At 24.4% G+C, this 19336-nt stretch overlaps 2 protein-coding genes across 2 annotated transcripts; one reads left to right on the forward strand and one right to left on the reverse strand.

Annotated features, from left to right (window-relative positions):
• Nucleotides 1-2719: 2719 nt before the first annotated feature.
• Nucleotides 2720-5635, forward strand: LOC132924207 (ATP synthase subunit e, mitochondrial). Its single transcript, XM_060988375.1, has 3 exons — nt 2720-2903; nt 4701-4857; nt 5382-5635. The coding sequence occupies exons 1-3, from the start codon at nt 2856-2858 to the stop codon at nt 5432-5434; spliced, it is 258 nt and encodes an 85-aa protein (XP_060844358.1). The 5' UTR covers nt 2720-2855; the 3' UTR covers nt 5435-5635.
• Nucleotides 5636-5970: 335 nt separating this feature from the next.
• Nucleotides 5971-17810, reverse strand: LOC132924206 (tyrosine-protein phosphatase non-receptor type 4). Its single transcript, XM_060988374.1, has 18 exons — nt 17210-17810; nt 13387-13570; nt 13162-13290; nt 13045-13087; nt 12674-12841; nt 12486-12606; nt 12307-12394; nt 12083-12235; nt 11742-12001; nt 11369-11539; nt 10824-10968; nt 10314-10481; nt 10047-10167; nt 8999-9256; nt 8700-8813; nt 8390-8625; nt 7460-7744; nt 5971-7257 (listed from the first exon to the last, which is right to left on the reverse strand). The coding sequence occupies exons 2-18, from the start codon at nt 13537-13539 to the stop codon at nt 7171-7173; spliced, it is 2700 nt and encodes an 899-aa protein (XP_060844357.1). The 5' UTR covers nt 13540-13570; nt 17210-17810; the 3' UTR covers nt 5971-7170.
• Nucleotides 17811-19336: the final 1526 nt, after the last annotated feature.

The raw sequence follows: 19336 nt of genomic DNA on the forward strand, positions 1-19336 counted from the left end.
ACATCAAATTAGAAAATACCTCAGGTTACAGATATATTATATTAAATTATTAACATAATTAATATTGATAATACTATTCATGTAATTTGTAATATTATCTATCTATCTATGACCCATGAATTAAGAATTAAGATATAAACCAAGGTGGATATATATATATATATATCCACCTTGATATAAACCTTACTTTAATAGGTGCCTATCGGCTAACATGACCATAAATTTAAAATTATAAAAATAATAAATGTTCTTTTTATCCGTGGATATAGGTACCTAAAGTTGAAAATTCAACATAGTGAAATATAATATCATAACATTTATAAATAACAAGTTTAATGTACCTAATTTCATGAATATTTTTTTAACAACTGTAATAAAAACGTAGTTTCAACGAACTTGGTAGGATTTCACACATAAAATAATGTTTTTTCGTCGATTTTACAATGATGTATGATTTTTTTATTTTTGTGTCTGTCGTCACGTTTTGGAGTAGTGATAGTGATAGTGCTTTGATTTTTGACTTCAGCCCCTCTTTGAAAAAGAAAATAAATCTAGTTGATACCTATGAGGGGTCAAAAGTAAAAATTGTAATACAAGGTTCATAAGAGGCGTGTTTACGTGTCTTGCCTGTCCTGCACAAGCATGACCTGTGAATTTGATCTAACTTACATTATAAATTGTGGTGCATAATATAACCCTATTTTTTCTCAGTTTCTGATTTCATATAAATTTTTTTTAATTCATCATGTGGACTTTTAACGTTTATAAGACTATAAAAATTGATAATATTAGTGCAGTAACCTCATATCCTCCTGGATATGCCACTGTTGTGCACGACTTGCGAATGAGGCCTAGACACGCCTATGACAAGGTTATATTTATTATAAATAATACTTATTGTAATCGTAGTAAAATAAAATCAAAAATCGTTAGTCACAATTTTTGTTGATAAACATTTAAAGTTCAAATGTTTAAGAAATATGTCAAAATAGCGAAAATTTGCAAGGAATTTTGTAGTTGAAAATTCATAAAAGTTTTGTAATTTACACCTAAAGTTAAAAATCCGAAATTTCAACAAAAAACTTCATCGTCAATATAGAAAACATTTTTATAATCGTATGAAATTTAATTTTTTACGAAATCTCGTAAAATAACGATATATATTATAATTTAAATATAGCTTATAATATAAGATATCATACTAAGTACCTACTAATTATCCTAGACTGACAAATCATCTCCGTTCAGAAACTTTTTTCGTATACATACAATAATTGAATGATACCTGCCATTGCATTCAAATTTAACACGTCCATTATAGTGACATAAATTATAAATTATAATCAATAATCATCAATTTCTATGCTATACAGCGAGCGATACACACTTGCCCACTCTTTTTTTTTTTGTTATTTAAAGATTCAAAAAATATTAATTGTAGAAACTTGAAACATTCTGCTATTATCTACATAGTTTATCATTTTCTACTCTCAATAAATTTATTTGTTTTAAATATTTATTTAAATTTTAAGCTACCTATTTATAAATATTTTAAATTAAAAAAAAAATAATCGAATGTTGACAACATTTTTGGGCTTTGATCAAAAACCATGACAATTTAATTATTTTAATTCACGATAATCACAGTTGGTTTTTTTTTTGCAATTTAAAAATATTTAAAATACCTACTTACTTGCATGTTTTTTTTTAATAAGCATTTGAAGTTTAAATTTATATGAAATTGAATATTTTAACAAAGAATAACGATTTTAGTTATATTTTTGGTAACTTAAAATTTGTATGTGCAGTGTATATTGAATTTATAAATATTTTTATAGGTAATACGCCGTAGGTATAATGATATTTTAAAAATATTTCATATTTAGATTGATTTTTATTTTTAATTTACTTTTTATTCATATTATATTATAATGATTACCGATTTTTAATTGTAAAATAAATATTAGATAATGATGTAATTTAAGTATATTTATTAATATATGAGCATTATTACCTGATGGTCTCTGATTAGAAAATGTTTCGTGTTTATTTAATATCATTGAATTCAAATTTTATGTAAGTATATCCATTACAATGACCTACTTAATGATGAAGTACATTCAACATCTACTGATCTACTGTACCTAACTACCTTTTACAGAGCGATTACCTACTTAGTAGTTATACCCATTGTTAAAAATTAACTGTTCCATTTACGTACCGATTATCTATTAATTTTAAAATTCATCGGGTTAAGTATTTGTGAACAGACTATTAAACAAGAACCAGAAACTAAAGTGTATTTATCAAACGTGAAGACACGATACATGAATACTTGAATTAACTATTACGACGAATACGACGGTGACACTCAGTGACAGTTTGTTGATGTAAAGATGACGAACATAAAAATAAAAACTTTTAACAACATCATGTACACAATACACATTTAAAATAGTATTCTATATTTCCAAACCTGATTTCTGAATGATGTTGACGATTTGAATAATAATAAAAAATTATTGATTTTAAAGAACACGATTACAATTTTCAAAACATTTGTTTATGGCGCAAAATGTATGTCAGCTAAATGCAAATTTAATGTAAGTTCATCCAAGGATTCGTCAAAATATAATACTGTACGATAACATCTGACCGTCATGTTGGTCACACTGGAAGAAAATCTGTTCCCCACTATCAGATTTTGGTGTATTAACATTTAATTTTTTCATAGCCATTCGACTTACACCCAAATTGTCCAAATCGCCTTCAATCGTGAGACCGGAAATTTTTTCGGTGTACCGTGAAAAGATTGTTGACTTTTGAACACAAACGTCGTCCCACTAATCGTCAAAATGCCGAGAGACTTTAAAGCACCGGTCAACGTATCGCCACTTATCAGGGTAAGCGTTTTATTTTTTATTTTCTAGCCAAACCATTTGCGCTGCACTCGAAAGTATGTGGTTTGTCATTTCATCCATTTAATCTACTTTAGGTGTATTATTAAAAAACATGCGATCTGCTTTCGCGAGCTTCAAATTATCTGCCCTCAATAAAAAGTAAAAACTCATTCCCGATGATCTACGGTGATTGAAATGCCTACATTTTTCTTTTGATAATTTCACACGAAAACGTGTTTATTAGTATCAATTTTCTTATTTTAATAGATACAATTGATGTGCACTATTAAAATTAACCTGCTATGAAAGTTCTGTATTCCATAATAAATTAGTTGAAATAATTTCTTATCATTTAGGTGTATGTTCGTGATATGTAGATATTGTATGAACTCTAAACTTGGTTTCCTATTAAAAGTTCTTAATATTGATTACTGGATATTAAATGCCAATACATGTTGTACTGTACTATCATTTTTGTTAAACATTTTTTTTGTAATTGTATTCATATATTGTTAATAATGCTTGTTATTTAGGTCATATTATAAATCTCCCAAGCTAAGATACTATCGTGTATAAGTAATAGTTTAATTCATATCATTAATAATACCTAAATATAGATATCTTCTTTAAATTCAATGATTTAATCATAATAATATTAATAGGTATTTAAGTACATTTAAAATGTTTTTGTATATATATATATATAAACAACTCTTTAAATGTCAAGTGAAGGTCATTAATAAATGTATACATTTTTAAATAAAATTTAATGAATTTTACCTGATTAATAATAAAATATCAATGGCAAATAATGTTTTTCGAGGAGTACATAATACATTAGTTAAGTAATCAAATAAAAATTATATTTAAGTTAAATGTATCAATGATTATACTCGTATAGATATCAGATGAAATACTTAAATAACAAAAAGTAATAAGAGTATTCAATAGTATGACCTAATCCCAATGTGCTTGTTTATGAGAGCACTTAAGTATTTAAAATAAAAATTTCATTTGAATTTATATATGTTTAAGTTTTAGGTCTAAGTAAAAAAAAATTGAATAGTTTACATGTTTTGTAATTCAAAGTTGATAAAATTAAAATTTACCCATAACATTGAAAAATAAATATATTCCTAATACTTGCAAGTAGTGAGAATAATAAATTTGTTATTAATGTCATTTCTAATAACTATAACAAATGTAAAACAAAAATACAACATAGGATTTACAAATTCTACAAATCTGATTGATCCTTAATTAATTAATTACTTAATTTATATTTGATTATTATTATATATTTTTGTTGAATATTTTAACTATAAATTACTGATAATTATTCAAATTATTTATAAAACATATTACTAAGAAAATTAATTATTATTTATTCATACAATATATACTAATATTACAAAGTATATTTGATTGATTTGATTTTTGTTCATATACTTTTTATTGCAATCACTTCTCAAAAACCCTTGCCCACCAAATTATTAAAGTTAAGAAATATATTGTATAACATACTGTATACAACATAACTAACATTGTTTTTGAATTTGGAACATAAGTATAGAAATACTTTCGTCATATTAAGTAAATTAGTTTCTTTGTATTAGTACACTTTATAATAGATAGTGCCACAATACTATATCTTGTGCAGATAAATACATTAGTAAAAATTATTTATTATTCAATACAATCTAGCTTTATCTAGTGTTAAAGCTTTCTCATTAATTTATTTACAATATATATATTATATATGTATGTGTTATAAAAACTATAAATAATATTGTTTTTCAGTTTGGTCGATGGAGCTTCCTGTTGTTAGGTGTAACCTATGGAGCTACTAGACACAGTTATCTTCAAAAGAAAGAAGATAGAACTAAGGAATCCCGCCATCAAAAGATTGCTGAAAGAGAAGCTAAGATTGCTGCAGATAAGAAGAAATTTGCTGAAGGTGATTATTAATCAATATTAGTTAATACAATTGGTTAAAATAATATAAAAATTAAAGTTTATAATTTACAACAAAAATATTAGTGTTAAATCATTAGTTCAATCTAACTACATGATTTCTAGTTCAGTTATGTTGTAACTTTAGTTAACATAATCTAAATTTTGTGCTCCCTACAGAAACAAATATAATTGATACTTTTAACCTAGTTATAAAAACCTTTATTATCAAATTCATTCAAAGTCAATAAACAGAATCATATTAATTTTGTTTCTTTCCATTATATAAATGTCATAAATAAATTCTACTGGACTTAATAGATACTATATTTTTAAATTGCATTCTTAACAGTTTTTTTCTATGGGTGATGAGTGATACTCTTACCTACATACAATAGTATACTTTTAAGCAACTACTGAAAATAATAATTCCTAATAAAGCAATCTCACCAAAATGTATACTACCCATTAACAAAACTTGTGCTTAAAGTAAATCTTGTTATTAATTTGTATTTTTGATTGTTACAGCTGAAATTAGTAATTTGGACGTTATATTCAACCCACCTAAGACTGTTGCATAAAGAACGAACGGCAAACATTTAGATTAAAAATAATAAAATATTGTCTTATTGATATATTCTGTATCCTATAGTACACATGTTTATGTTTCCAATTGTAGTTATTACACCAGATATAAATTACTTAAACGTGCAGATGAAATTTATTTGTGTAAGATATTTGTACCGTACATACACTTAAAATACATGTTTTCTTAGAACTTATGAGATTCTTTAATTGGGTATTCATTTCATCATACCCATATATACTACTTATGTATTAATTCGATTCAAATATAGTATTAGTAGAATCTCAGTAGACCAACAGATATCAGAACAGAGGAGGACTGCTGGATTATGGAAGGTTCACGTATAAGGTATAACACATTTTTATTGCAAAAAAAGAAATTGTGGATTTCTATTTAAAATTATACATTTAAAACATATTTTTAACACCAAAATATTATAAATCAATAAATCAAATAGGATTAATAGATGTACTGGGTTATTGAATGGTTTGAAATTCTAATGCAGTATACATCAAATGTTCTTAAATCAAGTTTTTCAATAATCATTTTAATTAGTTATGGTTAAATTAAGTTATTTTACATCTTCTGTCATAAATGTTATAAACACTATCATAAAAATATTGTTACTATTTATATATTTCAACATTTTTAACTATTAATTCATTAGTGTTTCATTATAACAGATATTTTTGGTTTCCATGAAACGTGTATTTTTAATTATTTCTTATTCATACGCGGAAAATGTTATCAAATGGTAACTTCTCAGCAAACACTGTACTAGTGAAAATAATTACTCATTAATGAATTTTATTTTGTGATTACTTCATCTAAGAATTTATAGCTGCAACATAAATGGTGTATTCACCTGTTAAAATCGATACATATGATTGTAAAAAATGACAAACATATTAATTAAATACATTTATTGATATTATAATACTTTTTATTTAATAGTTACATTTAAATTATTTAATAAATAAATAATATAAATGTTTGACTTAATTGTATAACGATTCTTCAGAAGTATAGTGTAATTTAATTTCTTAGTTTTTTAAGTGGAATACATTTCAATATTTATTGTAAATTTAAACACAGACATCTAAATTTGTGTAATTTGCTAAACAGTGATAATATAAACGTAAGTGTATACATATTTATTTTAAAACAAGCTTTAAAATTATATAATATTATAATATGTACTTAGTTATAAATATTTTATATCTCTGAAAATAATTTTAAAATCTAAAAGTTGTAACATAATAACAGAAACATTTATATTTCATTCAACACAAATATCATAGGACTTATAATTTGAAGTACTTTATTTTATTAGTATATAATCACAAACAAAGAGTTTAATATAACACATAAAGGGCAAATAAATTACATACACACGAGTATTTGGGGTACACGAATACATTTATGAAAAACTAATAGAATTAAGGCAATATAAAGAAGTTAGTAAAGAGCATATGTATAAATTAAGAATTAAATAGGGACAAATGGTTAATTCAATAAGGAATTATAAATAATAAATCTAATAAGAAAAATGTTTGATGCTCATATGAAGTCAAGTCATGGTACACAATAAATAAATAATGTTGAAATGATATTAAATTAATCTTGTTTAAATGTCAAAAAAGAAAAAAAGTATATGTATAAATAAAAATATAATAAATTAATAAATACATTTTTCAAGGAATAATTGCATTTACCAAAGGACGGATTATTTTATTGTTGACTATATTCCGGCAATGGTTTCACAATACCCTGCGTAAATGCATAATGTATGCAACTGCACACAAATTTATATTGATTCTAAAAAAAAAAAAAATATAAATTTACTTAAGTATTAGTAATACCATATTAATAAATTAAATAAACTATATTAAAATAATAATAACATATATTTCAAATTATTACATAATGTGAAAAATGACACAAATACGAAAAAAATGAATAAAATGTATATCAAATTTTATGTAAATGTATCCTATTTAAAGTGTAAAAGTGTACTTACTGAAGTTTGTACCATCATGGCTCGTTGATCTCGCATTTGTCGGACAATTTCAAGCGGATAAACAGGTTGACCTGCTTCTATTAAACATAATGCAGTCTCTAATAAAATTATCACTCCTGTACGTCCAATTCCAGCTGAACAATGAATAACAACAGGTTCAACGACACCTGCACGTTCTTTACGAACAGCTCCTACTAAATTTAACAAGCGATCTGAATCATCTGGTACACCGTGATCAGGCCATAAACTATATTGAAGTTGTGTAACAGTTCTAGTTTCATTAGTCTGTAAAATACACATTTTAAAATTATATACAATGCAGATCATGTCCAAAAATTAAAACATGTAATCATTGTTTAAAATAATATGACTTATTAATTTAGGTAGGGTAAAACAAAAATGTTTAAATTTAGATTTTTCTAATATCCTTACAACAATTTAAGAATCACAAAATATTGTTTTATGACATTATTTTCAAGGTACTGTAAAAGCCTTATTTTTAAGCAGATTAGTATTTATCCATTTGTGGGAGTACGGAATGTCTATATAAGTAGTACATTATCTTTAGTGTGTGGCGTATGGTATATTGATGAGTGATGATCAATACAATTAATTATCTATATTTATACATGTGCCCATATTTAATTAACCTACCAAAAATCAATTTGTGAACTAAAAATTGAAAAAAAAAATATATAAAAATAAAACAAAATTTTTTTGTGGTTGCTTGATTTAAAACATTAAATTATATTTTATATAATATATATATTTAAATATATTTATGAACATAAAACAAATTTAGTTTTTATTTGATATTATATTAATTCACTCTAATATTTAAATGAATGAAACTAAATATAGACTGTAAATAATAAATTTGCTATTATATTGTAAAAAATGAGTTTATGACGTTTTCTTAAGAATACTCACACTTGTTTCAGTTAACTCTATTTGTCGATAAACAATTATGTTAGAAGTATCAGTTTCTTCAGACACCATTTTTAATGTTATATTGCTGTTAACTTCTAATGTTTCATTGATTGGTGGCCAGTATTTAGCACATTTTTGACGGCCTTTTTCAACAAGCGCAGTAACCATTACTATTAAGGTACTACGAGATTCTAATACCATACACCAGAAATCACTTACTGTTGTTTGAAGTGGTCCTGTTAAAAATAAAACCAAGTGTAAGCTCAAAGAATAAATTAATAACTCCTAAATTTAGTATGTATTTACTAACCTTGTGTTGCTATATATCTGTTAATAATTCCCGAACCAGGTATTTCCATATTTATATAGTTGGCATTAATATAATCATGGTCTTGATTTTTGATAATATATCGAGTTATATCATCTATAAACAATATTTAAAAAATATTTTAAATTAATACAATTTTAAAATATTTAATATTTTTAATTAATAAATATTATTTGTTTGAAATGAAATATGTATTGTAACAATAAATTTTTTTTTTCTTTACTTAGATGTATGAGAAGTTTTATCAATTTTCTTGTTTATAAATTACAAATTTTACTTACAGGGAGCTATATCACGATATCTATTTTTATGTATATTTTGAGCGGTTCTAGCATTGTCCATTGGAGTTTCTGGTTTGTGCCTATAAAGTTGTTCAAACTGGGTTAGTAAAGATCCACTTGCTAAACCATCTCCAAGCAGTAATATAGATTGAACCAATGGATCAGATGACATAACACTTGGTGGAGATTCTGGTATATACTGAAATAAAGGTTCTTCTTCTTTTTCTTTCAAACAATCATCATCATCATCATCATCACCTGTGCATTATAAATTATTATAGAAACATTGATTTTTCTGCATTTTAAAGTATACACAAAAATATCATAATGAACAAGATTGAATAATCATAAAAAAAACTAGCTAGTATTATTTAGGTTGCAAATATATATTATACTACATTGTAATAGTTAGTACTTAAATCAACATTTTAAATTTTTTTTAAATTTGTATACTTAAGCAACTTTACATAATAACTGTTTGTCATGTAACCAAATGTTTAATCATCATCATTGACATGGTTACCAAAATTTAGAATAAAAATATAATATCTTTATAGTTTATTTTTCAAAAAAATATGAGTAGTTCTTTTATATTAATTAAATAATAAATATAAATTTATTTTTAAAACATTATCTTTATTTTAATTTTAATTAAACATCGTATTTTACCGAATTTATATTTTTAATTTCTAATTCAAATTCATGTAATATGTTTATTATTATATATTATGTTTATTATTAACTAAATTCTATTTAGAAAAATATTTCAAATGCAATAGTAATTGTTTTCAAATTTTTGAATATCATTAAAAACTTGTGCAGTAGGATAAACATTATCCAATATTTTTGTTTAAAAATATATTAAATATTTCTTTTTTGTAATACTTTGTAAATTAAATTTATAACAATTTATTTTATTCTTTATTAAGTAGATAAATGTTTGGATAGGTTTTTTACTATTATTTAAAATAGACAATAAAAATAATTTTATAAATATATTGATCTTTAAAATATAAAAAGATAATAAACTATATCTCATGATATTTACCTTTTTGTTGAACTGTTAAAACTAATTTTCCATCATGTTCAACATCTCTAGCTGCTCTAATTAAATTTACAACATCATCATGGACCATCTCACTGACTTCTTGTCCATTTATCATTAAAACCTAAATTATTTGATAATATTAATAATGTACATTTAAATAATATAAATAAAGTATGAATAACCTTGAAAATTAAATTTAAAAATTAAGTTAATAATATCAAATCAAGTTTTAAAATATTAAGAATATAAGTAAAATGTACTACTAACCTGATCACCTTCACAAAGTTTAGGTTGTGATCGATAAGCTGCTGTGTTAGGGACAACTCTGGACACAACAATTGGTAATCCTAAATCTGAACCACCTCTTACATTAAATCCAAATCGTCCTTCCTCATCAGCATTCATGTGAATGCAAACAACATTATTTTCGCAACCCTGTAAAAAAATGAACATTAAATTAAAGATAATTTTGTTTATTATTTATATGTAATTATTTTAGTTTTGAGTGTAAAATAATCAACTAGTAGTATTATAAAGTTATAATATAAAATAGGCAAAATATATATTCTTAGTATTTAAAAATAAATATGTTTTACAAAAGTTTATTTAACCAAAATGATTTAATGAAGATGACTCAGTAAAAATATATTAAATTACGGTTTATTAAAATAACCAATGTCATTAATACTGGTTAAGTTTATTTATTAAATAAGTTTTATTAATTTAGGTAATTTGGCACTATAGGTAATATATTATTCAATAATTATAGAATTTTACCAAAGAAGACTCTGTATCATATGCTGGGATATCATAAATACTACTTGACATATCGTCATCGACATAATTTCGGCCAGTTGCTGCTAATCCGGTTCCACTACTACTGCTACTTGGACGGACAGCTGAAGATATAAATCCACCTTCACTAAAAACCATAATTTAAATATGAAAAAATAAAATTAATGTTAATAATTATTTGGTTGTATTAAAGAGAACGGCAGCATCAATGATTACATTTCATATAGAAAAAACCCTAAAAAAAGCTAAAAGCTAAAAGCTGACATTTTGAAATTATAATACTGTATGGCAGTTAAAATTTTTTTAATTAAATCATGTTTTAAATTTAATACTTTTAATTAATGGAAAATAAAAATAATAAATTAGGCTTTTAATTGATTTACAGAATAACATCTTTCTAAAATTTTTATTTTACTATGTAAAGAAATAGCTTCAGAAAATAACTTTTAAATTCAAATATTTTAAGGTTTTTTCCATACAATATTTGCGAACTGTGGCTCTCCTTAAAGTTATATTATTTCACTTACTCATCTGATACAAGTGATGAATTTGGACCCCAAGCAGGTCTTGGTTCTTTATCAACTGACTTTACTTTATTATCATGTGATCCCTTAGAAGATGATTTGAGAATTGATTTTGAACTCTTACCTTCAGTATTGTTGTTAACCGGTTGTTTAGAACAGTATTTACTTTTGAATCTATAAACAAATATTTAAGTATATGAGCCAAAGTAGTTTTAAAATTCAAGATTTTTCTAAATTGTAAAGTATTATTAGTTTTATAACAATTTCGGCACCAAATATAGTAAAATGAAATGCCACAATAGTAGATTTTTTTACAAGTTAATTAATATAAATTATGTTAATTTAAATGATGAAATATAAATAAAACAATAATTACCTAAGAAATGTTCGGTGAGGACGTGGTTGTGACATACGACTCTCTTCTATTGTTTGTATTTCAGTTCGTCCAGAATATGAAAACCGTGAACCTAGAAGAAATGGACCTGGCAATAATCTTCTAAATCCTCTATTATTTGATGGGCAAATCGGTTGATTTAGCCGGAAAAATGAATGATGTTCAACACACGATTTCCATAGATGTTTAGATGAACGATATGTCATCATGTTAAAGCCCAATACTGTATCATAATTTTCAGACTGTAAATAATTTAATTTTTAAACTCAAAAATAAAATGTATATAATATTAATACAAAAAGTCTAATGTATAGTTGTTGTACCATTTCTCTTCGTAGTTGAACAAAAAAATGCCGTCGCTTAAATGATATTTTTACAATTTTCGCCCATGATAAGGTATTAATACGAATATTATTTTGGAATACAACTAACCCATTACATGTAACTCCAATATCTAATTCTTTATCAGAAGAATCCTAGTATTAAATAAAACAATTTACATATATTAGGCTAATTTTATAATAGCTTATGATAAAAAAATACATACTTTTGCTTTGTGCAAATCAACACCATACATGTCTAATCTCTTTCCATGGTCCAGGAAGTTGAATTCAGCATCAGCGGGAGATTGACCCCTAATGAAAAAAAATAATTGTAACACGCTTATATTTGTTTTTTAGATATTAATATATAATATTTAAGATATATTTTAGATATATAATTTACTTGTGTAATTTATGTAATTCAGAAATTTGATTTTCCAATTGTTCTGTCTGACCAGGAATAAGAACCATACCAGATATATATCCAGGCTTATGTTCTTCAGGTTGATAATCTCCAAGTTCAGCTAAAACATTAAATTAATATTTTGTTAATATATTATGAATTATTTTGTTTTCAAAATTACAAATTACATTGAACAGTATAACTGGCAAGAAGACATGCAGTACTTGGAGACACGAGAAGTTTTCCATGTAAAATATCTTTTCGTAATTGTAAATACAAATGATAACGTGTATATTCTTCTTGAAGTTTACTTGGATCAGACACATAAAATTTTACACAAAAATAAAAAAATCCGCCTGAAATCATTAAATGATAATTGAAAATTAGATCATTAATTTTATATGAATAGTTGTAATTAAATAATATATATATTTATTTTATAATTTACAAATTAAAACTGTTAGATTTTTTTTTTTTGTACAATTGTTTAAATTATAAAAAAACAAATACAAATTGTCATTTACAAATGATTTGTTTAATAATAATAATATTAAATTACCTCTCATTTGTTTTTTAATACTTTTTTTTGGATTCAGCCATCTCTAAAGATATAAAAAAGAAAATGTTAATCATAGTCTTAGGTTAAACTACCGAATAACAATAATCATATACATACTAAAACATCTGTATTTGATACAGATGGAGTCAGCCCATTATCAGTGAATTGTAAACCAAAATAATCTTTTTCAATTAATTCTAAGTGTTGAAATACTGCTTCTAGTAATGCTTCACCTTTAGCTCGTTTCTAAATATTTTATTTTATTAATATAAATAAAAACATGATTAAATATCACTAATTCAATCATTGAAATTGAAAATGTTTACTAAATACTAAACTTACGTCAAGTTTAAAACAATGCTGAGTATCATCAAGAAATACAACAGTAGCATTGATTGACTTTAAACGACCTCGATCTACAGCCAATTCGGTAGCACGAACATTGTATGTGCCACTCGATCCTGCTAAGGTTCTTCTTGACACACCTTCTATCATTATACGTCATAAGTAATCCATAAGAGATTTTCTAAAAACATAATTTAAATTATATTAATATATAAATTCTAAGTAATAAGTTTTTATCAATAATTTTCAAAGAATGGTCTGAACTTAAAATTAATCTGCATCAAGAGCCCTTGAAACCAGAGTATGTAATCAGGCATACACGTCTATAGGCAGATTGTTATATTAAAAATATTATAAAGAATATTTTAAGCTAATAAAAACATAAATATTTTATAAGATCAGTCTTTTCTTATATATTATAGGTCCACCCTAACAAATTAGGTAGTAACTTTTGAATGTACCTCGTCATTGAGTAAATTACTATATTTAAGGTTTTAAATTTAAATTCAATGATAAATAATTGTATATCATTGTATTTACAAAAACAATTTTCAAAAAGAATTTCTATGAATATTGTCTATTTTTCTATAATAAGTTGGAGTGATTATTATTGTCAAAAAATTATAAAGGTACAGTGGAATTAGGTCCAAAGTACCAAATAATGTGCATTGTAGTTTATCTTCTAATGATAAAAAATAAAAAAAATAATATAATGTGTACCTATATAAAATTAAGCTACATAAGATATTATATTAAAGTTATTAATTTAACTATAAGGTGAATACCAATAAACTATAACATACAATTAAATGGTATGATAAGTTCATAACTTAAAATAAGTAAAATATTTTGAAAATAATACTGTATATAGTTTAGTTATTAATAATACATGGAAAGGTAAAAAGTTTTAAATCCCTAATTCTTTTGTAATTGTAACTAAAACACTAAAATTATTATTACTTTTATAAAAACCAATTTTGTTGAAATTTGAACTTTATATGATCATAAAAATGTATACACGATATTGTAATATATACTTTTGATATTTCTTATTGTGAGTAGAAACATCCATAAGGAATATTTTAATTATTCAATTCGAAATTCATAAATATAAAAATTTTGTTTTGAAATAAATTTTTTAAAATATTTTAATTTATTATGATTTAGTTTACAAAATCTCAGAAATTCAATGCAATTGTGTACTAAAGTATAAATAATAAGTAACAAATACTTAAGATAAATATTCATTAGTAATTTTCATACTTAAACTAAACATTTTTTTAAATTATATTTTTTAGAATAATCAATTTGTAACAATATTTTTGTACTTTTTGAATAGACTAACGAAAAACAGTCTTAATAATTTAAAACTCATACATTTCTTGCATAACTCTTAAATCTTAAACAAGTAAGCGGAATATATATTTATGTTTTTTTAAGTAATACATACCTAGGAAATTATACTAATATGAACTTATTTAAATGTTATGTATTATAATTTTAATGAACAGTTTATTATGTTGCAATATTAAATTTTAATATAAATTTATTACTCTATTTATACTTTAATACTTGAATCATAAGTTTTATGACACATACATGCATATTTATAAATTATAATTATAGTAACAATATATAATTAATTCACAAATTAAATTATAAATATTATTATAATACTGTGATACACAAATTATCAACAATAATACAGTGCTAATAAAGATGTTCATGACAAATATTTGTAACATATTTACAAGGTCATTCCATACAAAAATTTGTATGTATAAAGCACTAGAATCTTTATTCTAGTGCCATGTAAAATAAAATAAAAACCAAACCAGAGAATTCCTGTATAATAGATATAATTTATTTCAATTTGCTCAATGGGAGATAGTAGTTTATAATTGTTTTAAAATATAATTAAAACTGTAAATCAAATAACTTATATTTTAAGCCATTACGCAAAAATGGTTTAATTAAAAATTACTTAGCTTAAGCTTACAGTTGCCTATTTTTTTATTTTATTCAATTTTATAAAAAAATTAATTCTCAAATTTGAAAAAAATACCAGATTTTAACATTTATGTTTAATTTTCAATTTATTGAATTATATATTATACGAAACCTTTTAAACTTGTTCATAAACTTCAAAATATGATAACGTAAACATAAGTCTTTGGTAAATGTATAGACAATTATATTGTATTATATTAATTCAGTATTTCTAGTTTCATTCTTAAACATTTCCTAGGAATAAAAAAAAATTACTATTATGTTTTACTTCTTAAGAAATAAATAACATTATTGACTTATAGCTCTAGCAATGTTTGAAATACATAGCTAATTTTACCAAAGCAGTAGTAGTCAAACTTTTATTAATTTAGAAATATTGGATCTACATTTTCCAAAATAGTCAATTCACAACATTTTAATATCATCTATAGGTACATAATATAAAGTACTTAATTAGTTAACAGTTAAATAATAATATGAATTTTTCTTCTCGAAAAAGAATAAAATAAGTTAAGTAAGTGTCAATATCAATTTGTATATATTATGATAGAATTTAAAATTTGTTAAATAGATTTTGTAAGATAATATTAATATTTTATGGACATTATATATTTTTCAAGTCACCAATATAATTATAATATTTATAATTATTAAATAGTAGATAATTGGAAGATAATAAGATAATTACATTTTTGTTTATCTCCAAAAATGAAATTATGTTAAATATAAAATAAACTTATATACTACTATACATAACTACAGTTAAAATTAATTAGCATATAATTACATGAATATTTCAAATAAGTAATAATAATGGCTATACTTATCTTGAAGAAATTTTTTATTTTGAAATTTGAATTTAAAAACTTATAAAAACATTGTAGTATTATACTATAATTAATATAAGAACGTATCAATAGTCAAAATTTGATTTAAATTTAAATAAAATAATATTTAATTGTAATTTAATGTAAATATATATCATGTATAAGTAACATTATAATATATAGTATCAATTAGTCCTAAAACTAGAGTTAGCAATCGCTACACCTTTGAAATAATATTATCAATAGCCAATAGGCAGTAATAACAAACATTTATTAATAACTGACTCTCTTTTACTATTTATTGTTTTATCTTTGATGTGAATAGTTTATAAAAAAGATTCAATATTTATCATAGTTCATTAATATAAAATCAAAACATTTATTTTATAATCTTCTACAATGATTATAACTTTAAAGTTTTAATTCATACATTTTAATTGTAATGGATGTAGTGTGTGTTATAAGTATTATGAATATTTTATTAGATTAGCATAAAAATAATGATTCCAGATGTGTAAAATTGTCTTAGGTGATATTGATTATATGAATGACAATTATAATGGTAATTTTATTTATCTACACTATAATATACTATAGTAGAAAATTAATTTAACAAGGATTTTTACTGAAGATAATTTACATAAAATATTCTTGAATATTTAAGTACTTAGTTTTTAAATAGACTATGGATTATTTCATTTATTTTAGAATACTAATATAATTGTGAAGATTATAGATACTTATGCCGAGTTGCATACATAATCACTATACATAATGAATCAATAGTAATTTGTCCATTAAATTAATACATTTTTCGTGCAACCCGGCAATAGTCTCTTAAAATGCTAGTATAAAAATCCTTAAGTAATTATTAAAAACGTTATTGGCATGACACCGAATGCTTAAATAAAAGGTTTGGAAGAAATTTAAAAAAAAATAATCGATAGATATACGTCTATAATATAATATCATTAACAACTTACCACAGATACATCGCTTTTGATTTTTGGTTGATGAACGTATAATGCTCTGAGATCATGACTGTGTGCATATGCTGTGGATGTCGAACTTTTCAGAGATAGTCTTATAATGGATCGAACACGCTACGATTTAGCAGTTTGTGCGAAAGGCGTTCGACAGAATGTCCGCAGAGAAACGACATGTCAAGTGCATTGTCAAAGCGGCGAAAATCGTTGTTCGATCACTGGCTATTGTGTTGCACTGGTCAAATGAAATTCGCGAGGAACCGTAACCTCATGAATGAATAATTCAATAATAATAATAATAATAATAAAAATAACAATAATAATAGTGGAAAAAATCCTAATTGTGTACAAATAAAAAAAACGAATAAACGATTGTAATAATTGTAAACAAATAATAATAATTTATATCACATCACATTCACGTCGTTATCTAAATAATGATTTTTATTTATTTTCGCAAAAAATGTAAAAAAAAAAATGGTCGACAGAAACACGGGGCGTTAGCAGTTGATCGACTGGGGAACCGTCGTGGCTTGCGCGTTTGGCCGTTAACAGTTTGGTCGACCGTGAACATTTGACCGTTCGTCACTTTGTCGTCTTGTCAGTTGTTAGTAGTAATAATATTGTTGCATAGTGTTCTACGGTTGTCGGCTATAGCCTACATGGGTTATGGTGACATTTGTGTGCGGTACGACGACGGTGACACGGCATAATATTTTAATATTTTATCATCGTTGGCGACGAGCGCGTCCCGTACTATACACAACCGTAACAACTACTGTGGTTTGTCGTCTGGGCAGTGGGCCGTCTGGCGTTTGCGGCGGTCCCCGACAATGCGACACTGCATAATGCGAAATGATATAATATTATTATTATGTTATAATAATTATTTTACGAATAATAATAATAATAATAATAATGCATAATGATTTTGTGACTAACTACGACTACGTGATGAACCGATGACTGAGTGACTGACGGATGATGTCATGTTGATAAACGATAATAATGATTAATTAATATTTTAATATAATTAATTAAAATATGTTAGATAATGATAAATCATATTTATTATACCTACCTACCTATTTATATCGTTGTCTTTTTGAGACGGACGATAGGTATTATGTTGTTATTTTTACATTTCTCTAAATCTGTTCTGTGACACTTCTTTTATTGAACACCGATCATTGTTTTTAAATCCATTAATGTTTTTGAAAATATTTTTCTTAGGTAGCCACGACATTTTCGGTCGAAATTAAACAGCATTTTCTTAAAATTATTATTGTCTATCGTTATAATTTTTTTTTTTCCTTTTTTAATGAAGCAGAATATTTCTTGGAGTATTTATTTATTATTTAAAATATGGCACTTGGCACTTTGGTAATAGAAAAAAATGTTGATTGCTCTAAATATAATCATAATTAATGAATTAGATGCGACGGGAACTGGAACTTGGAAGAATATATTATGGATATTTGATTGTATATCTAATATTTTAATCATGTTTTCCGATCTTAAAATCCAAAAAGTACTCCATTTTGTTAATCGTTTTGTAAGACCATTAAAGGCATTGTGTCGAATGTTATTACTTATTACTAATAACTTACTAGTTATTTGTTAAGAACAGTAAAAAACGGACCGATAGCAATTTAATTCCCACTCGATTTTTTCGATTTTTTTCTTCCCAAATTGTATGTTTAAAAGCACAGAATACAAAAGTCTAATTAAAAAATTCTCGCAAATCATTATTTTGGAAGTTCTTTCTTTCCAAAGTTTATGATTTTACGCATTTACGCATGCATGCGCGAAACGCTGATGTATACTTTACTTTCCTACGTTTTCATATTAATATTAATGATTATTAATACATATTTTAGTTTTTACCTGTGACCTACATGAGGTGGATTTGCATAACAAGTCTAGGGATATTTTCAATTTGTGGAGTGGCGTAGCCAGGATTTTTTTTTCGTGGAGGGCTGATCAATTTTTGTAAAGTACAATTTAAGATTTTTGTAGCAATTATTTTCATAGACCATTAAAAATTAAAATATATTTTAAATTTTCTTGATATTTCAGGGGGGGGCTATAGCCCACTTAGCTCTCCCCCTGGCTACGCCATTG

This window comes from Rhopalosiphum padi, chromosome 3 (assembly GCF_020882245.1).
Source record: "Rhopalosiphum padi isolate XX-2018 chromosome 3, ASM2088224v1, whole genome shotgun sequence".
Lineage (NCBI taxonomy): Eukaryota > Metazoa > Arthropoda > Insecta > Hemiptera > Aphididae > Rhopalosiphum > Rhopalosiphum padi.

Coding starts and splice junctions, on each gene's coding strand:
- LOC132924206 (XM_060988374.1), bottom strand. CDS start 13,539: ATGATAGAAGGTGTGTCAAGAAGAACCTTAGCAGGATCGAGTGGCACA. Junction 12,395..12,485: donor GAATTACATAAATTACACAA/GTAAATTATATA, acceptor TTTTTTCATTAG/GGGTCAATCTCCCGCTGATG. Junction 11,540..11,741: donor CCTCACCGAACATTTCTTAG/GTAATTATTGTT, acceptor ATTTGTTTATAG/ATTCAAAAGTAAATACTGTT.
- LOC132924207 (XM_060988375.1), top strand. CDS start 2,856: ATGCCGAGAGACTTTAAAGCACCGGTCAACGTATCGCCACTTATCAGG. Junction 2,904..4,700: donor ACGTATCGCCACTTATCAGG/GTAAGCGTTTTA, acceptor ATTGTTTTTCAG/TTTGGTCGATGGAGCTTCCT. Junction 4,858..5,381: donor TAAGAAGAAATTTGCTGAAG/GTGATTATTAAT, acceptor TGATTGTTACAG/CTGAAATTAGTAATTTGGAC.